The sequence below is a fragment of the Bidens hawaiensis genome, unplaced genomic scaffold, assembly GCF_021521415.1.
Source record: "Bidens hawaiensis isolate Kalapana, Puna unplaced genomic scaffold, B.hawaiensis_p1.1 tig00008945_1, whole genome shotgun sequence".
NCBI lineage: Eukaryota > Viridiplantae > Streptophyta > Magnoliopsida > Asterales > Asteraceae > Bidens > Bidens hawaiensis.
In genome coordinates, this window is record NW_027491649.1 from 269,890 (window position 1) to 285,697 (window position 15,808).

At 34.6% G+C, this 15,808-nt stretch overlaps 1 protein-coding gene across 1 annotated transcript; it reads right to left on the reverse strand.

The window, feature by feature from the left end:
* Positions 1-13,009: 13,009 nt before the first annotated feature.
* On the reverse strand, positions 13,010-15,082 carry LOC143530399 (uncharacterized). The gene is made up of 3 exons (XM_077025945.1): positions 14,800-15,082; positions 13,411-13,917; positions 13,010-13,248 (listed from the first exon to the last, which is right to left on the reverse strand). The coding sequence occupies exons 1-3, from the start codon at positions 14,984-14,986 to the stop codon at positions 13,088-13,090; spliced, it is 855 nt and encodes a 284-aa protein (XP_076882060.1). The 5' UTR covers positions 14,987-15,082; the 3' UTR covers positions 13,010-13,087.
* Positions 15,083-15,808: the final 726 nt, after the last annotated feature.

Below are 15,808 nucleotides of genomic sequence, written 5' to 3' on the forward strand. Positions count from 1 at the left end.
AGACATTCACACAAAATTGCCTAACACCTTTGTAAAGGTTACATTTGTTCAAACTTGGCATGTTAATATGTTTTTAATTTAAAAATATACACGGGCTATTTACAGGTTAACAAGTGTTTAACCTGCTAGGATACGAATTTAAACAGGTTGACATGCATGTTAGACAACAGGACCGTCTTTGAGGCATGGCAGGGTAGTCGACGGCCACATGTCCGACACCCCGCTAGGCCCGAATTTTTTTTAAATTATATGTACTTTTATCAAAAACATGTGTATAATCAATGTTTCAATACAATTACATAACCACTAGCTTTGTCTAATGGTAAAGGGGTATGACATCTAACTAAAAGGTTATGGGTTCTAGTCTTATTTGAGACAGTTTTAAGCTTATTTTTATACAAAAGTTTTTTGCACAACTTAAATTATAATTAAATAAGCCAATTTATAATTAAATTGATTAAACCCAACAAAATGTTTCTTTTACTTAGCCCAAAAAAAGTCCGCCTTTAGCCCAAAATTTTTTTCGTCTTTTCAGAACCGGCCCTGCTAAGCTCAAACTCAAACTCGCTAATATTTGTGTTGTGTCGTGTTAACAAGTTCATGTCATAAAACGCTCTAGGTGGGTTTAGGCACTTGTCACCTTTGGGGTATTTCAAAGTCAATTTTTATAGAACTTGTTCTTTACGTTATATAGAAAACTAACGACTTTCTACTACTCTCATGAGTTGTGGATAGGCACCAAAGACGAGACGATGTGAGATAAAGCTAAAATTACATGCTTGATTCGTAAAGAAATCTAGGCTGATTCAGTCGATTTATATTTACGTTAACTTTGAAAACAAATTGTTAAATCTAATTAGACTATAATATATAGACATCTCATATTATCGGTGTTGGTATCTATCTAAAAATGTATGAAATCTCTCAACTAATTAAAATCTAAACATAACTTATCACATCAATAGAATGAGCGAATTAAGTTTTCATATGTCCTTGATTATTGTTCTACTTCACTTGTTTTGTTATTGTTAGGTATTGATCAGAGCAACATATAGTGGAATCACAATCACACACATAAAAACAAAAGCAATATTTTAAGACACAAGAATTTATGTGATTCGAATCCGATATGAATCCAACATTCATCATTGCGACTATGGTTTTCTCAATACAATATTACAATCACAAGATACATCTATATGAATAGACATTACTAGAATTAGAATACAACTGTTTAAATATATGAACCGACCACTTTTATCTTTTCTAGTCGACCACAAGCCCATTGGTATCTAAAGATTGTCCCTTTTAATGATATATTTTTCACAGTTACATCATACATGTATCATCATCGAAGATTTCTCTATATTAACAAAATTGTGTAATTTAATCTTCATGGAACTTAACACGAGTATTCAAGTATAGCTGGTCCACGTATAGTTTCACCCCAACCCGTATCCGTAGGCTTAGAGAATCCACAACGAGGGACTTTTCTCCTCCTCCAGATCTATATTGCAAGGAGTAGACGAAGGGGTAGCAAACGCCATTGTTGTGGGCTTCAAGTGCGCGGACCACCTCCTGTCCTGCAGACATGGGGGCGGAGATGAAAGATAGGTCCCCCTCACACACATAGTTTTAATAATTTTTAATAGGGTTGCAAAGATTTTTTTGTTGTTGAAGAAAATATGGGCTTTTTAGGAAATTCAGAAATTTGAGATGAAACTGATGTGAATTTTTGTATATGTTTGTTCCCAAGGTCGTCCTAATATTTTTGACGCCCCTATATCGCATAATAAATTTGGGTGTTTTTCATAAGAAAAATTATTTTTGATAAGGTGACTCTTATGTTAGATATGTGTATATATAATTACAGACTACATACCGTATTGTTAAACAATCCCAAACCCATAATTACCTACATATAATTAGTTACTTTTTAAAATGCGGGGTCACTCCCCCCCCCCCCCCCCCTTGAGTCACCCTCTGTTTGTTATTGTGGGTGCTTTAATTACATCACCAATGCAACGTCGGCAACATGTCCGGGAAGATAATAAATCCACGGATGGCGACGTTTCATTCGCATATATACAAGGAAGCTTTGTTAAATGTCATCAGTAATGCAATGGGTATTACACATTAATTCTTGCCGATAATTTTAAATCTGTATATATGTTACGGTTGTTAGTTATAACTAGTGATAGTTGTTCGTGCTTCGTGACGGGTTCGAAACGTAGATATGACATGCTTAATTTCGACGACTTTTACATCAATACTAACATCTTCATGAAAAAGGCTCACGTGTTTTACACCAATTAAAAACTTAATTGTATTTAAACTAAATTAACTTCTATAAGTTGATAATTAAAATAATTCATAATCAGTTTTAACTAAAATAATTAAGTCCGACTTTTGCATTTATTTAACATATTTAAACTATATACTTTATCAAAACAAAGTTTTTTTAACGATGAAATATCAAAATAAAGGAAAATTTTCCTAAATAACCATTTTGAGGTGAGAGAAAATGAGAAATAGTCCAAAATCACTACACATTCTCAAAATAGTCCACTAAATTTGGACTAAGGCGACGAAATCTGACGACATCTTTAAACATAGAAGTCTGACAAGTGTAACCTATTTTGAAAATCTGACGATTTATTTGAAAATCTTGGAGGACCCGTCCATATTTTCTACTAAATCTTCTTATAAAAAAACAGTATTGTCAGACGGTTTATTAAGAATTCCTACCTGACCCATACAAGTTATGAACACATGGAAAAAGTGTCTTATAAGTTTGTCTGTCAAGACGCAAATATGTTAAATTTGTACTAAGGAGGCGATAAATTATTTAAATTTTACGCGTCCGTCCATATTGTACATTATATGTATAGTATCATCTTTCTCAATAATTCACATATCTTCAACAACCAACTCTAATTCTTGAATCAAATTCCATGGAAGTTGAAGGTTTAGAGTGGTATGAGCTGGATTGTTCATTAAAGGTTTAGGGCGATATGAAGGAGGAAGATGAAGATAAACACATGTATATTCTTTGGACAATCATGTCGGAGTAGACAGAATCTCTTAAAATATTGTCGGTGTAGACGTATTAAAAATTAATTTTGTAGGTGTGAACTAGATTTCAACACATAAGAAATAAACTACTAACTCGTCTTCTTGATACAAATTCACCCGAAATGTGTCTTAAATGACTGAGTTTGAAGGTACAATTTCCCAAGTTTTTGGAATTTGAAGGGATCCGGTAGGAAACATTATTAAACCGCCTGACAAGACTGTTTTTTTATAAGAAGATTTAGTGGAAAATATGGACTGGTCCCCCAAGATTTTCAAATAAATCATCAGATTTTAAAAAAAAAGTTACACTTGTTAGACTTCTATTGATTTAAAGATTTCGCCAGATCTCGTCGCCGCAGTCGAAATTTAGTGGCCTATTTTGGTAATGTGTAGGGATTTTGAGTTATTTCTCATTTTCTCTCATCTCAAAATGGCTATTTAGGAAATTTCCCCCCAAAATAAAAGGTAATATGGGAGATGGTAAGAAGCTTTGTTTTTTTTTCTAATTAATTAGTTACTTTTTAAAATTTGGGTCACTCCCCCTTGAGTCACCCATGTATGTTTATTGTTGTGTGTGCTCTAATTACATCATCAGTGCAATGTCGGCAACATGTCCCTGAAGATGATAAATCCGCGTTAGCAGCATGTCCATGAAGATGATAAATCAACAGATAGTGACGTTTCATTCGCAAATAACGAAAGCTTTGTTAATTGTTATCGGTAATGCAATGGGTATTACACATCTTGCCGGGAAATTGGAATAGATTCTATCAATACTACATATATACACGTAATGAAGTCACTATATATATATATATATATATATATATCAGATTGATCCACCACGTATGGGTCGTTGTTGACCACGTGGTTCTCCCAACATCTCTTGATAGTTGGTTGATACTTTATCTTGTTGGTGTACCAACTTACAATTATTCAATCGTACAAATATTGGCTACTTTCATCTTGGAACATAACGTCACGCACGTACCACTTGTGATGAGGGTTTTTGGACAAATGCGTGGACTATGTAAATGAGTTGATCACTATGAGTTTCTCAATGATAAAATGAGGGAGGTCCCGTTATTTTGTCTTTGGTTTTGTTGCTACAAATTGTTTCAAGTATCCGTATATATATTATGCTTGTTAGTTATAATAAAGTGATAGTTGTCCGTGGCGGGTTCGAAACGTAGATACAACATGCATGCTTGATTTCGACGACTTTTACATCTCAATGAGTCGTGAAAAAGATTCACGAGTTTTACACCAATCAAAAACTTAATTAACTTTTATAAGTGATTAATTAAATTAATTCTTAATGTACGAAATTTGCATTTATTTAACATATTTAAACTATATATTTTATCAAAATAAAAGGCAATTTGGGAGATGGTAAGAAGCTTTGTTTTTTTTTCTAATGTTTGGGTTGGGAATTTGAGCATAAAGGAGGTTTCTCCTCACTTATATATAAGCTTGAAAAAAAACAAGTTGTGTTAGTGAGCGGTTTTAGAGGCAAGGGAGCTAGTTTAATTAGACTTGGGATTAGTCTAGTAATCCTATGTTGGAGATAGAAAGGGTTGAATGGGAGAAATGCTTCCAATGGTTGAGTGTTGCAAAGTGTGTGTGTGGTGGTGGTGGTTGAGGTTGGGGGGGGGGGGGGGGGTTTGCTCGTGGGAGCTCGGTGAAGAAGTTTAAGTCAAAAGTAAAGATTTTAGATACAACTATGTAGGGATGAACTTTTTTTCCTAAATACCCGTACCTGTACGTGTCTATTGGGTATGAGTATGTGTACGCAAATTTACTGATTATAGGTACGGGTACTTTCGGATACAGGTACGTGTATTATGGGTACTGGTACCCGTTTAGAATATGTAGGGACTTTTATTAGGTTTCCAACACTTATGACTTAACTTTCAAGGGAGATTTTCAAAACATAATACATATTAATTGAATAAGTTCATTCTCAATTTATATGTGTATATTCATATATTGTGTATTCGTATATTTTTATTTCATGTATGTGTAATTATGCATATAATTAAATAACATGTATTAACTTTCTCTTTTGTTTTTCTATAGAAATTGAGGAAACAATAAACTAAGAAATGGAAAAGGGTGAATTTTATATTATGGTTGATTTATTTCATTTTTAGTTTTGGTATTATGTTTTGGTTGTGGTATTACGGTTTTGGTATTATAGATAATTGATTGTCGGTATCGTACCGTTAGCGATACCTAGTTTAGTGGATATTTTTTTAAAAGAACAAAGAGGTACCAAAGCGAGTACCGTACCCAAATTACATGTACCCGACTACCCGTACTATCACACCCCAACCAAAGGCGGCGGAACATGTCGGGGTGCAACGGATTGCCCATGAACACAAGACACTATTAAAGTGACAATATTTAAACAACTAATTCATTTCATTACATTAACCAAATAACACAAACTTGTTCATACAAATAACCGAATAAATAGTCAAACAAATAAATTGTTCATTTATAACTAATAACCTAAACGGTCACAAGATAATAGTTATTCAAGTCTCCAAATCAACCAAGTAATAAACATGTAACATTACATAAAATAAACTTTGTCAACACGAATGTTAGTGAGCAATTTTTATAGTTTTGAACAATAAGTATATAATAGATGAAATCCACAACTCGTATATGGAACAATAAATAATAATAACAATTTAGATATGCAAATAGTAAATAGTTTGAGACACCTTTCTATATGGTAACAACCAAATATACTCGGATAATAGTTGCCCTATGCTACTAGCAGGAGGCTAAAGTAGTTAAGGGCGCGTATGATCATACTTAATAGTTTCATAGAGGCTAACCGGCCTAAAGCAATAAACATATAGCATGTAATCATGTAAAGCATATAACACCAAATCGAGCATTTATTTAAGTAACATATATTAAAGAGTTTGTGGTTTGAGACACAAGTATAAATCATTTGAGTTTGAATAAGTATGCAATGTCACCCCCAAAACGTATGATGGAAAACGGGGGATGAAAAGTACTCACATTAACTAAGTGACTTAAAAGATTGATTCGTGAATAATCGAAGATCGATTTAACGAGCAAGATCTAGATTAAACGGGTCTTAAGTTAGTAGGTAGTCTTGAAAGGGTTTAAAGTAAAATATATGACAAGTAAAGTAAATAAATGAAGTTTATGGTTTAAAATGTAAATATTTGAGAAATTAAAGATATGTTTGTTGAAAAATAAGTTTACCCGAAACCGGGTCTTGGTATTCCATTCATAAATATTACTCAGCCTATGTCAAGTAATTATGTAGGTTATAATGCACTATTGCAAGACCCTTTGTTATATTATGACAAACTGAAAATTTTTCTTGTTTTTTCAGACACTCATCGCGACTTGACTCAAATTTTCGGGACGAAAATTCTTTAACATGGGAATGATGTGACACTCGTCAATTTCAGGTTAACTCTGTTAATCCAAACTCCGTCAATTCAAACTTAAGATCACTTGATCTATAACGCACATCTCATTACATTTAAAATAGAGTTTTAAATGACGCTTGACAATTACTACATGTTTAGTTTTTCAGGATTGCACCGAAACGCAAACGAGTTGACGCAAACCATTGGTGAATAAACGAAAAACATCAAAACAATAATTATGTGATAATTATGTGTAAGGCTTATGTGTTATTTGATAATATCATTAAAAACACTAACTCAAGATGCAAACAAGTTACTTATGCTAGAAAAGTAATAATTAGAAGTTGAGGGGCATTGATGTAACATGTTATTATTTAATAATAACAAAAACCCTAACTCTCTCTTCCTCTCTCTAATCCCGATCGCCCCCCCTCCCTTCTCCTTCTCTTGGCTGCCGAAAACAAACACACACATACACACAAGATTTTTTAAGTTTGGTTGAAGATTAAGGTGCTAGGAAGGTATAAACAACTATCCTATGTATTATACATGTTTAATTTTGATCTTGAATGGGTTAATCTAAAACCCTAGGTCACGAAAATTATGAGTAGGATGAACTAGGGTTGATTATATGTTTGATTATGCTTTGGTTATTGATTTAGATGATCATATGTGATTTTGAACGGTGAAAGATTGTTAAATCATTGATTGTTTGTAAACCCTAGAGGGTTACTACTGATTTTGATGAATAATTATGTTTATTACATGTTTGGAGATATGTCGTATGCTTAGGATGCATGTTAGACAATTGTTTGTGCTTGCTGAGTTTTGACAGCAGAGATTGTTAAACTTGAACGACATGTAACTTGTTAAATATAAAAGCAAACTGAGCTATTTATGAGTCTAAGAGGTAGTACTCTGAGTCTAGTTTCCAGAAAACCCAACCACGCCTAATTTGGAGGTGTTTTGGTTGCTCAAACGATTTAAATGTGATTAAAGGTCAAAACTGGTACTGGACAGATTGTAAGTTATGTTTAGACAACTGTAACTAAATGTTAATGTGGAAATTGGTCGAGGTTGTTAACACTACAGGGTACTATGTTGAGTCTAGTTTCTATAAAGTCCAAGTTTGTAATTTTTGGACGAGTAAAAGTTAACTTTTATTATTTTACAAAACTGAAGTGCAAATCTGAATTGTGAGACCTGCTGTTAGGTTGTTTTGTAATTATCATATCTCATGAACTACAAGACCAAATGGGTTGGTTCCACTTCTGGAAGTTAACATATTGAGTTAAGAACCTAACCCAATTGGTCTTGCATTAGTTGGATTTTTCATTTAATGGGAATAACAAATAGCATTATGTTGCGCATGATTTTGACTGCTGTGAGTTTGCTGTAATGTTTTGATCATTGTGAGAAATCTATGAGGAATAAAAATACAATAAAATATGTTCTGGAAACCTAACTCATTTATGTTCTTGTGACGATTTTTGGTGAATTAATTGAGATGCTATGATCTGTTGAATAGAGTAATCTTCAAGTAAAATTCTGTATTGATGAAACTAGCTGCTGAACTTTGTGAAAATACATGAAACGTGCTAAGTACTAGATAATTGTTATGTTTTGACCAAATTGCCCTTGCGGGAAATAATTGCTAGTAATGTACAATATTAATACATGATATGTAAATAGTTGTTCACACATGTAACGTATCACGAATGTGTTTGTTGAGACACACACAATTCACAAACGAAACACGAAACATATCTTGTGCATAGGTATTATGTGCCGAGTCTAGAGACTCGATAATAGTTCCAACACTTAGAAAATCTCCTTGTTGTTTTAGAACGCTAGTGAGGGTTTTCTGTGACGCGCATCACTTGGGTGACTTGTTTTTGGAATTCTTCGCAAACAGTGAGTTTCACGTTTCCTCTTTTAACTCTTTTAAACGCTTTTCACTTGGGTGAGAATACATACTTCGAAACGCTTTTAGATTTTGTTATTAGATTATATATCACTTGTAAAGGCTAAGTGGCAAACGAAACAACTGAAGTCCTTCACACATCGAACCGTTTAGTATTGGATAATAGCGAGTCACTGTTGAGTAGTACTACTGGGTTTGACAAACCCCACCCAACGCTAAGCTCGACTGGAGGTCGAGTGGGTGTAATTTTGGCTAACACATTACCATGGTCGGGATAGACCTGGTGGCAAGGCACATGATAAACAGTCAGCTTCGGTGTCGAACACTTAGTAATACTTGCTTTATAGGCTAGCTACCTATAGATATATAATTGATTTAACACTATCTGGTAACGCAAAACGCTAAACGCAAAACGCTAAACGCAAACGTAAACGCAAACGCTTTATTTTATATACACTTGTGAACTCACCAACCCCGTGTTGACACTTTTAGTAAGTCATTCTCAGGTAGCCGAGGCGGGCACAACATTTGGTTATGCAACTTGTTTTAAACTATTATTATTGGGTTTTTAAGTCGTCTTGCGTGACGCAACATTTGGTTAAAGGTTTTACGCTTCCGCATTTATTTACACTTAAATGTTTTCGTGGTTTGAAAACTTTATTTATGGTTTGATTATAACTAATGATTCCGATCTTGTTAGTTCACACCCTCTGACGGTAAAACTCCGTTAGTGGATTTTGAGGGTGTGACATATATAAATACCAAAACGAGGTTTTAATCGAGTGTTCGGATTTGTCGATTCGAGTCTTGATAATTAACCAAACTCAAATTCAACTTTCCAAAGTGATAAATGTTATGAGATAACTCAATAAAACTCAAAAGACTTTACCAAGTATATAGTTCTGTTGTGAAGAACCTTAACGTCCGTTAAGCGAGTATTTGGTTTCACCGGTTCAAACTTGTTATAAGATCAAGTTGGATTCCGACACACCAAGTATGTTGAGAAAATACTTTAAAATTAGTTTTAAATACATTCTTGAAGAAAAGATGAGTTTCGGTGGCCCAAAAAACACTTGTGTGTCTTAGGCGAGTGAACTCGGTTTAGTTCGGTTTTGGTTCGGTCCTTGACTCGAATGATACCGAGGATGGTTGTCACATACCCAAATAGCATAGAACTATAAATACAATTTTAGAAGTTATAATATTCAAATCTTACATAAACATGTTTATTTAACTATTTAAAACAAAACTAGTGAACAAGAGTTTGGTTTTGGTTCGGTTCTCAACTCGGGTTAAAACCGAGGCTAGTGACTTCATACCTAATATCATGGAACTCATTTAACATAAATTAGAAACTAAACTACTTATACTTTAAACAAGACTAGTAAGAATTAAAGGAAATATAGTATAATCAAGGACTATAATGAGTCCTCCATGCAGCCATGTCTTGTAGCGTATCACCTCAACCGACCATGGTCGGAGAAGGTGAAAGCCGAAGGTAAACAAGGGGTGCATATTATATATATGTTATACCACAAGCTTCAATTACTAAGTAACAAAACAAAATTAAAGAATGGTTCTTGTTTGATTATTTAAGAAACCTTGAAGAGATGAAGTTGTGTTCTTTGTTTGAGAGAGAAAAGAAGTGGATGAACAAGGTTGAAATGAAGAAGATAAGCTTGTTTATATAGGGTAACGGTCAAAGTTTATTTCCATATTTTATATCAAGACTTGCATGTGTTTTAATTGGTTAAACAAGTCAAATATTACAAACAAACAACAAAAATTTGGATTTGTGACTGCAGGTACCACTAGGTGCCGCGCGACCATCCTGGCCTCCCTGGCCGCGCGACGCGGAGTGCTAGGTGGTCAGGTTTGGTTGTTTGGCAGCTTTAGTCCCTACAGTTCGTTTTGAGGCGTTTAAAGCATTTTAAAAGCCATAAAAGGTGTTTTTGAAATCCAACAAGTGTGAGATGATTATGTAACATAAAACCCCATTATTTAATATTATCGAAAAATCCGGGTTACAAATCGGGTCGGTTTACAGTTCAAACAAGTTATCCAAAATTGCCGAATGTCACACGTACCTGTACCGGTACCCGTACCCGTACCATATACTTTGGGTACGGTTATGGGTACCACGATTTACTGATTTTAGGTACGGGTACTTTCAGGTACATGTACGGGTACGGTCCCGATCTCAGCCCTTCAATTATGTCATGAGGTGGAACAAATGGGTCCCGGCGAAGTGCAATATACATTTTTGGAGGACAAAAATGAGTAGAATCCCTACGCATAATACGCTTGAGAGAAGGAATATCCCGGTAACTAGTAGTCAGTGTTATGTATGCGACTATGGATATGTACCACCAGATGTATGATTGCGACAATGGTATGGGATCACATAAGTCATTGGTGTAAACTCCCTCCAATCTATAGGTTCACGGTTAGAGATTTGTCGGAACTTTATAATTCTGTTGATCGCTTGCCGTTGTCACAAAGGAGGCATGGGATAGTGATTATAGTTTGTTGGAGAATTTGGAAGGTAAAAAATGAGAAAAATGTTGAAGGTAAGAGGACAAGATCGAAGACATAATCGATCGGGGACATAAAATTGCTTGGTTATTTTTTTTTTTACAAAAATAGGTCTGAAATAAACAAATTTATTGGTTGAATTGGTGTATCTTTTTGTTAATGTAGGTCCAATCTTTTTGTTTTGTCGATGGTTTCACTACGGGTTGTAAATTGTGATAATTGCTTGTTGGCCGGTGTTTATTTATAAAAGTTTACGGTTTGTAAAAAAACTATGAAATATCTATCAAAATAAAGATTTTTAATTAATACAAAAAAGAGTATATAGTAATAGTTATTATCTAACATGAAATACATGCGATAAACAAAAAAGTTATACAAAAAAGAGTTAATGGCCATTTTCGTCCATGTGGTTTGCTACTTTCGTCACTTCAGTCCAAAGTTTAAAATTTTGTCAATTTAGTCCTCATAGTTTTAAATATTAACCAATTACGTCCCATCCGTCTAACGGCATCCAGTTATGCCGTTAGTTTAAGGGTATTTTGGTCTTTATTCTTTTTATTTTGAGTTAATGGTCATTTTGGTGCATGTGGTTTGATATTTTTGTCACTTCGGTCCAAAGAGTATAGTGTAGCTTGACATATAGGAGGGCTGGTAACACAGCAAATACACAAATAAGGATTGGCACCCATAACAAACCCTCATGGTAGAGAACAAAAAAGCTGATACCAAAAGCTACTGTCATGGCTGTTATAGACAGGAAAAGAGTTACTAGACCCGAAATCAACTTTTTGGGTAGTGATTCCAAGAAGTCGCGTTCAGCATAACGGGACGTGAGGATTGATAAAAATATAAGAATTGAAGCACAGGACGCGAAGAGAGAAATGGCATCTGCCACAACAAAAACTATAAAAGTCGCTTTAGAATGGAAGACAGGGATACCATTGTGTTGGCCAGTTGCGTTGTCATTGGCTTGGCTATATCCACCTGGAACCGTAAACGCCGCAGCAAATACTATGGTTGCAATAAGGGCTGCAACAACCATACATTGACTTGCCATTTCTTTCATCCACTTCTCACCTTGTGTAACTAGTTCTTTGTGTTCCATTGTGAATAACTCATGTGGTGTTAAACCATCTTCGTTCTTTCGTTCTCTATAAGAAGGAGGAATCATATTTTGTACTTCCTACACCACAAACAAACTAAGATAGTTATAAACTACTTTTTAGTTACAAATCCTTATAAAAGACTAGTAAACATGCACCTGAAACCATAACAGCTCTCTTTGCATCTGTAAAGCGACTCCAGACACATCCTCGAGTTGTTTTTGCTTGGCACGTGTCCCAACTAAATGCAACATATTGTTCTCATGTCCATCTCTGAGAGGAGTTATTAAATCTTTCATCGCACCTATCTCATACAATAGGTTGTAGATACCCTCCTGACAGCAATATGAAATATAGTTTGATTGTCATCATTTACCTTCCATATCAGATCTGGGTATTGACGTATGAGCTCAACTAAAAATTTAGTATTGCCCATTTCTGCAGCAATAAATAGTACCCGAGAAGAGTGTGATTCCTTTAAAGTTGTCGCCTCATGCATTTTGGCAATATATTTGGATATGAGTTTTTGTAGTTGTTTAGCTTGATCATCCTTTCGAGATACTCGCTTAATTATGTTTTGTGTATCATCATGCATGTTCACAATATGTTCAGAAATGAGCTTTTGTAGCTCCAGAGTTTGATCTCTCTTACCGACAAGCGGTGTACTGTCTTGCTTAACTATTTGCTGGGATGCAATATGGATGTTGACCAGATATTCAGAAATGAGGTCTTTTAGTGGCTTAGCATGTTCTGCTTTTGCAGAAGGTGGGTTGGTGTCTTGTGTAGTCGAATCGGACTGCCCTTTGATTATGTTCTGGGTGTCAGAAGCAGGTAACAGTTTCAAATATGGTGAAAACATAAGAACATATCACAACCATTTGCCATATTTTTATTATTTAAAATATCAAAAGTGGGTGCTTATTTTGAGATGGTAGAAATGTTTAACTGGCTTGATGGTTCTCCCTATACTATTAGATTTTGTTTCAGGAGAAGCTTCTGGCTTCTGAGCCAAATCTTCAGGTGCACTTTCAGATGGCTGTCATTAAGGAGTAGAGATGCTTACTCAATTTCACGGTTTTCCGAATGAAAGATTTCTTTTCATGAAACGCTTCAGGCTTAGGAGCCAAAACTCCAAGTACTGCGCCACTACCAAGTCTTGGATACTTTTTTACTATCTCTAGTGCGATATCTGAAAAGGATTTCGCAATTGCTTTGTGAGGGAAAATATTATAAATTAATGCACAAAGTCAACAATGAACATAATTAGATTATGTGAAAGTGCATATACATGTTATGATAAACCACAAAAAAGTTATAACACGCTGGTTCAATAGAATAGTAAAATGCTTACCGAACATATCAGCCTCCACGCATTTCTCAAGTAGCCAACCACGATTCTGTGAATCCCAACCATCATCACATAACTCCTTTGAGTTTTCGTAAAGATACCTCACGACATCATAATTTTCAAACAAAGCAGCTGCATACAGTGGCATCGTTTGTCCTTGACCACCCGGGATTATCAACAAGGCCCTGTTCTCTTTTACCATAATCTTGACAGTTTCAATGTTCCCAGTTGCAGCTGCTAAATAGAGAGCGGTATTGAAATTTTCATTTTCAAGTGCCAAGTCTTCCTTTCTCATCAACGCCACCAGATTTTTCACGAACGCTTCCACATGTTTCGGACCTTTTGCCGATGCTGCAACATGAAGAGCTGTTTCCCCATTTTCGGTAATGCTATATCTTACCAACTCTATATTTGGGTTCTTATCCAAAATGGCTTTAGCAGCCGGCCAATCACATCTAATTGACGCTTCATAAAGAGGGACACCGATTTTGAGGTAATCTTCTCTAGGTCCTTTAGAACAATTCCAATGCATATAGTTAGCACACGTTCGTCTCAATATTCTTTTCTTCTAAGATTCAGCATTTTAATGCATATCGCCAGTTTGAATCTTTAAATTAGGTTTGACATCTTAAAATCAAGATCACTATATTTTTGTTTTTAGGGAAACAATTACTACCAATCGTAAACAAACTGAACGCCCGGCGAAACGTTCATGAACAAACGAACACGGACATAGGCTGTGTCCGTTCAATTATGTTTACGAACGTTCAGTAATGTGTTCGTTTAGATTTGTTCGTTAACGTTCGTTCATTTGTGTTCGGTTACATTTGTTTACGTACGTCCATTTACGTTCGTTTACATATACATGCTCGTTTATAAGAATTTTACTTTTATTATTTTTATTTATATATATTTATTTATTTTTACTAATACTATTTTGATATAATTATATTTATGAGCACTATGTTAAGCTTTTTTGGATATTATGTAGTGTACTTTCGGATTTTTGGATGATTTTTTGTTGATTTAGTGATTATTTTTCTCAGATTTATATATGTTCGCTAGTGTTCATGATTTGTGCCCGTTATTCTTCGTTTACGTTTGTTTGTTTCCGTTTACGAAATTAATGAACGGACATGAACAAGCTCAATTTCTTAACGAAAGAACTTGGACATGTAATTCGTTTGAGTAAAGAGTTCATGAACTGTCCGTTTATGTTTGCCCGACAAAAGCTTAACAGATGAACACGAACAAGGTCGAATCCAGTTCGGTTTGGTCCGTTTACAAAGCCTGCAAAAAAGCAATTCCATCTTTTTAGTAAACTTTTAATAGACAATATCAAAGCAGCTTCGTTGTAGGTAGCTGAATATAGTATAATACTAAAATAGATACCTGTAAGTAGATCTCGACAAGGTAGATTGGGTGTTAATCGTCTTGTGTCAGGATTTGGAGTTAGTGGTGTTGGCCCTGAGTTAGCATGTGAAATGACCGGAGTGTTGACTTGTGATTGGCTTAAGGCATTGTGCTGTACGATTGGATTTGTGGGCACTTGCACACTAGTTTCACCTGTTTGCTCCATCTGTAGAATAACACCATTAGTGGTGATCAAAGCCTAATTACAAGATTTAATGCATCAAGCCTTAGCTTCAGCTCACCATCAATATGATGAATGATGACTATGGTCCATGAGTGAGTGAATCTGAAAGGCCACACTCATTATTAAACTCAATTATTCTTATGCGTTAACGCTTCTACATATTCGTTTACGTCCTGTTTTTTAGTTTTTTTTAAAGGGTGGGAGGGAAAAATAAACTAAGGATAGTTAAAAATGGGTGTTTTTGAGGGTTTATTTAGGATGGAAAGGGAAGGAGCAGGAAAAGTTAGGAGGGATTAAATTAATGTATTTTTTCAATAAGTTATCCTCTAAAAAATGAGATAATTACTAAGGATAATTATTTTTTAACATAGTTATCCTTTATATTCCTCTAATTTCCTTATAATCTAAGAACACACCTATTAAAAAAATTTCTTCTCTTACCTTCTCTTTCTTATCCTTCCCTTCCTATCCTTCCCTCTCCTTTCCTTGGTTAAAAAACTCAAGAACAAGGCGTTATGGTCAATGCCGACGTCTCCACACAATATATATCTTAATGTTATATTCATTATATATTATCGAAATCTTTCTAAATTCTTTCAAGCCAACATATTGCTTTATTTTTAAATGAAAGTTTCTCATGTATTTGACCTGAATTCATGAGTATTGTTCTCACCAAACCCAGATAGCTCTTAAACGGATTATAACATTTCATTATATTAAAAATTAACCTATCAAATATTTGTTATGAAAATCCTTTAAAAATAAAGATATACTAAAAATTAATATGCGATTTCTTTTAAAACA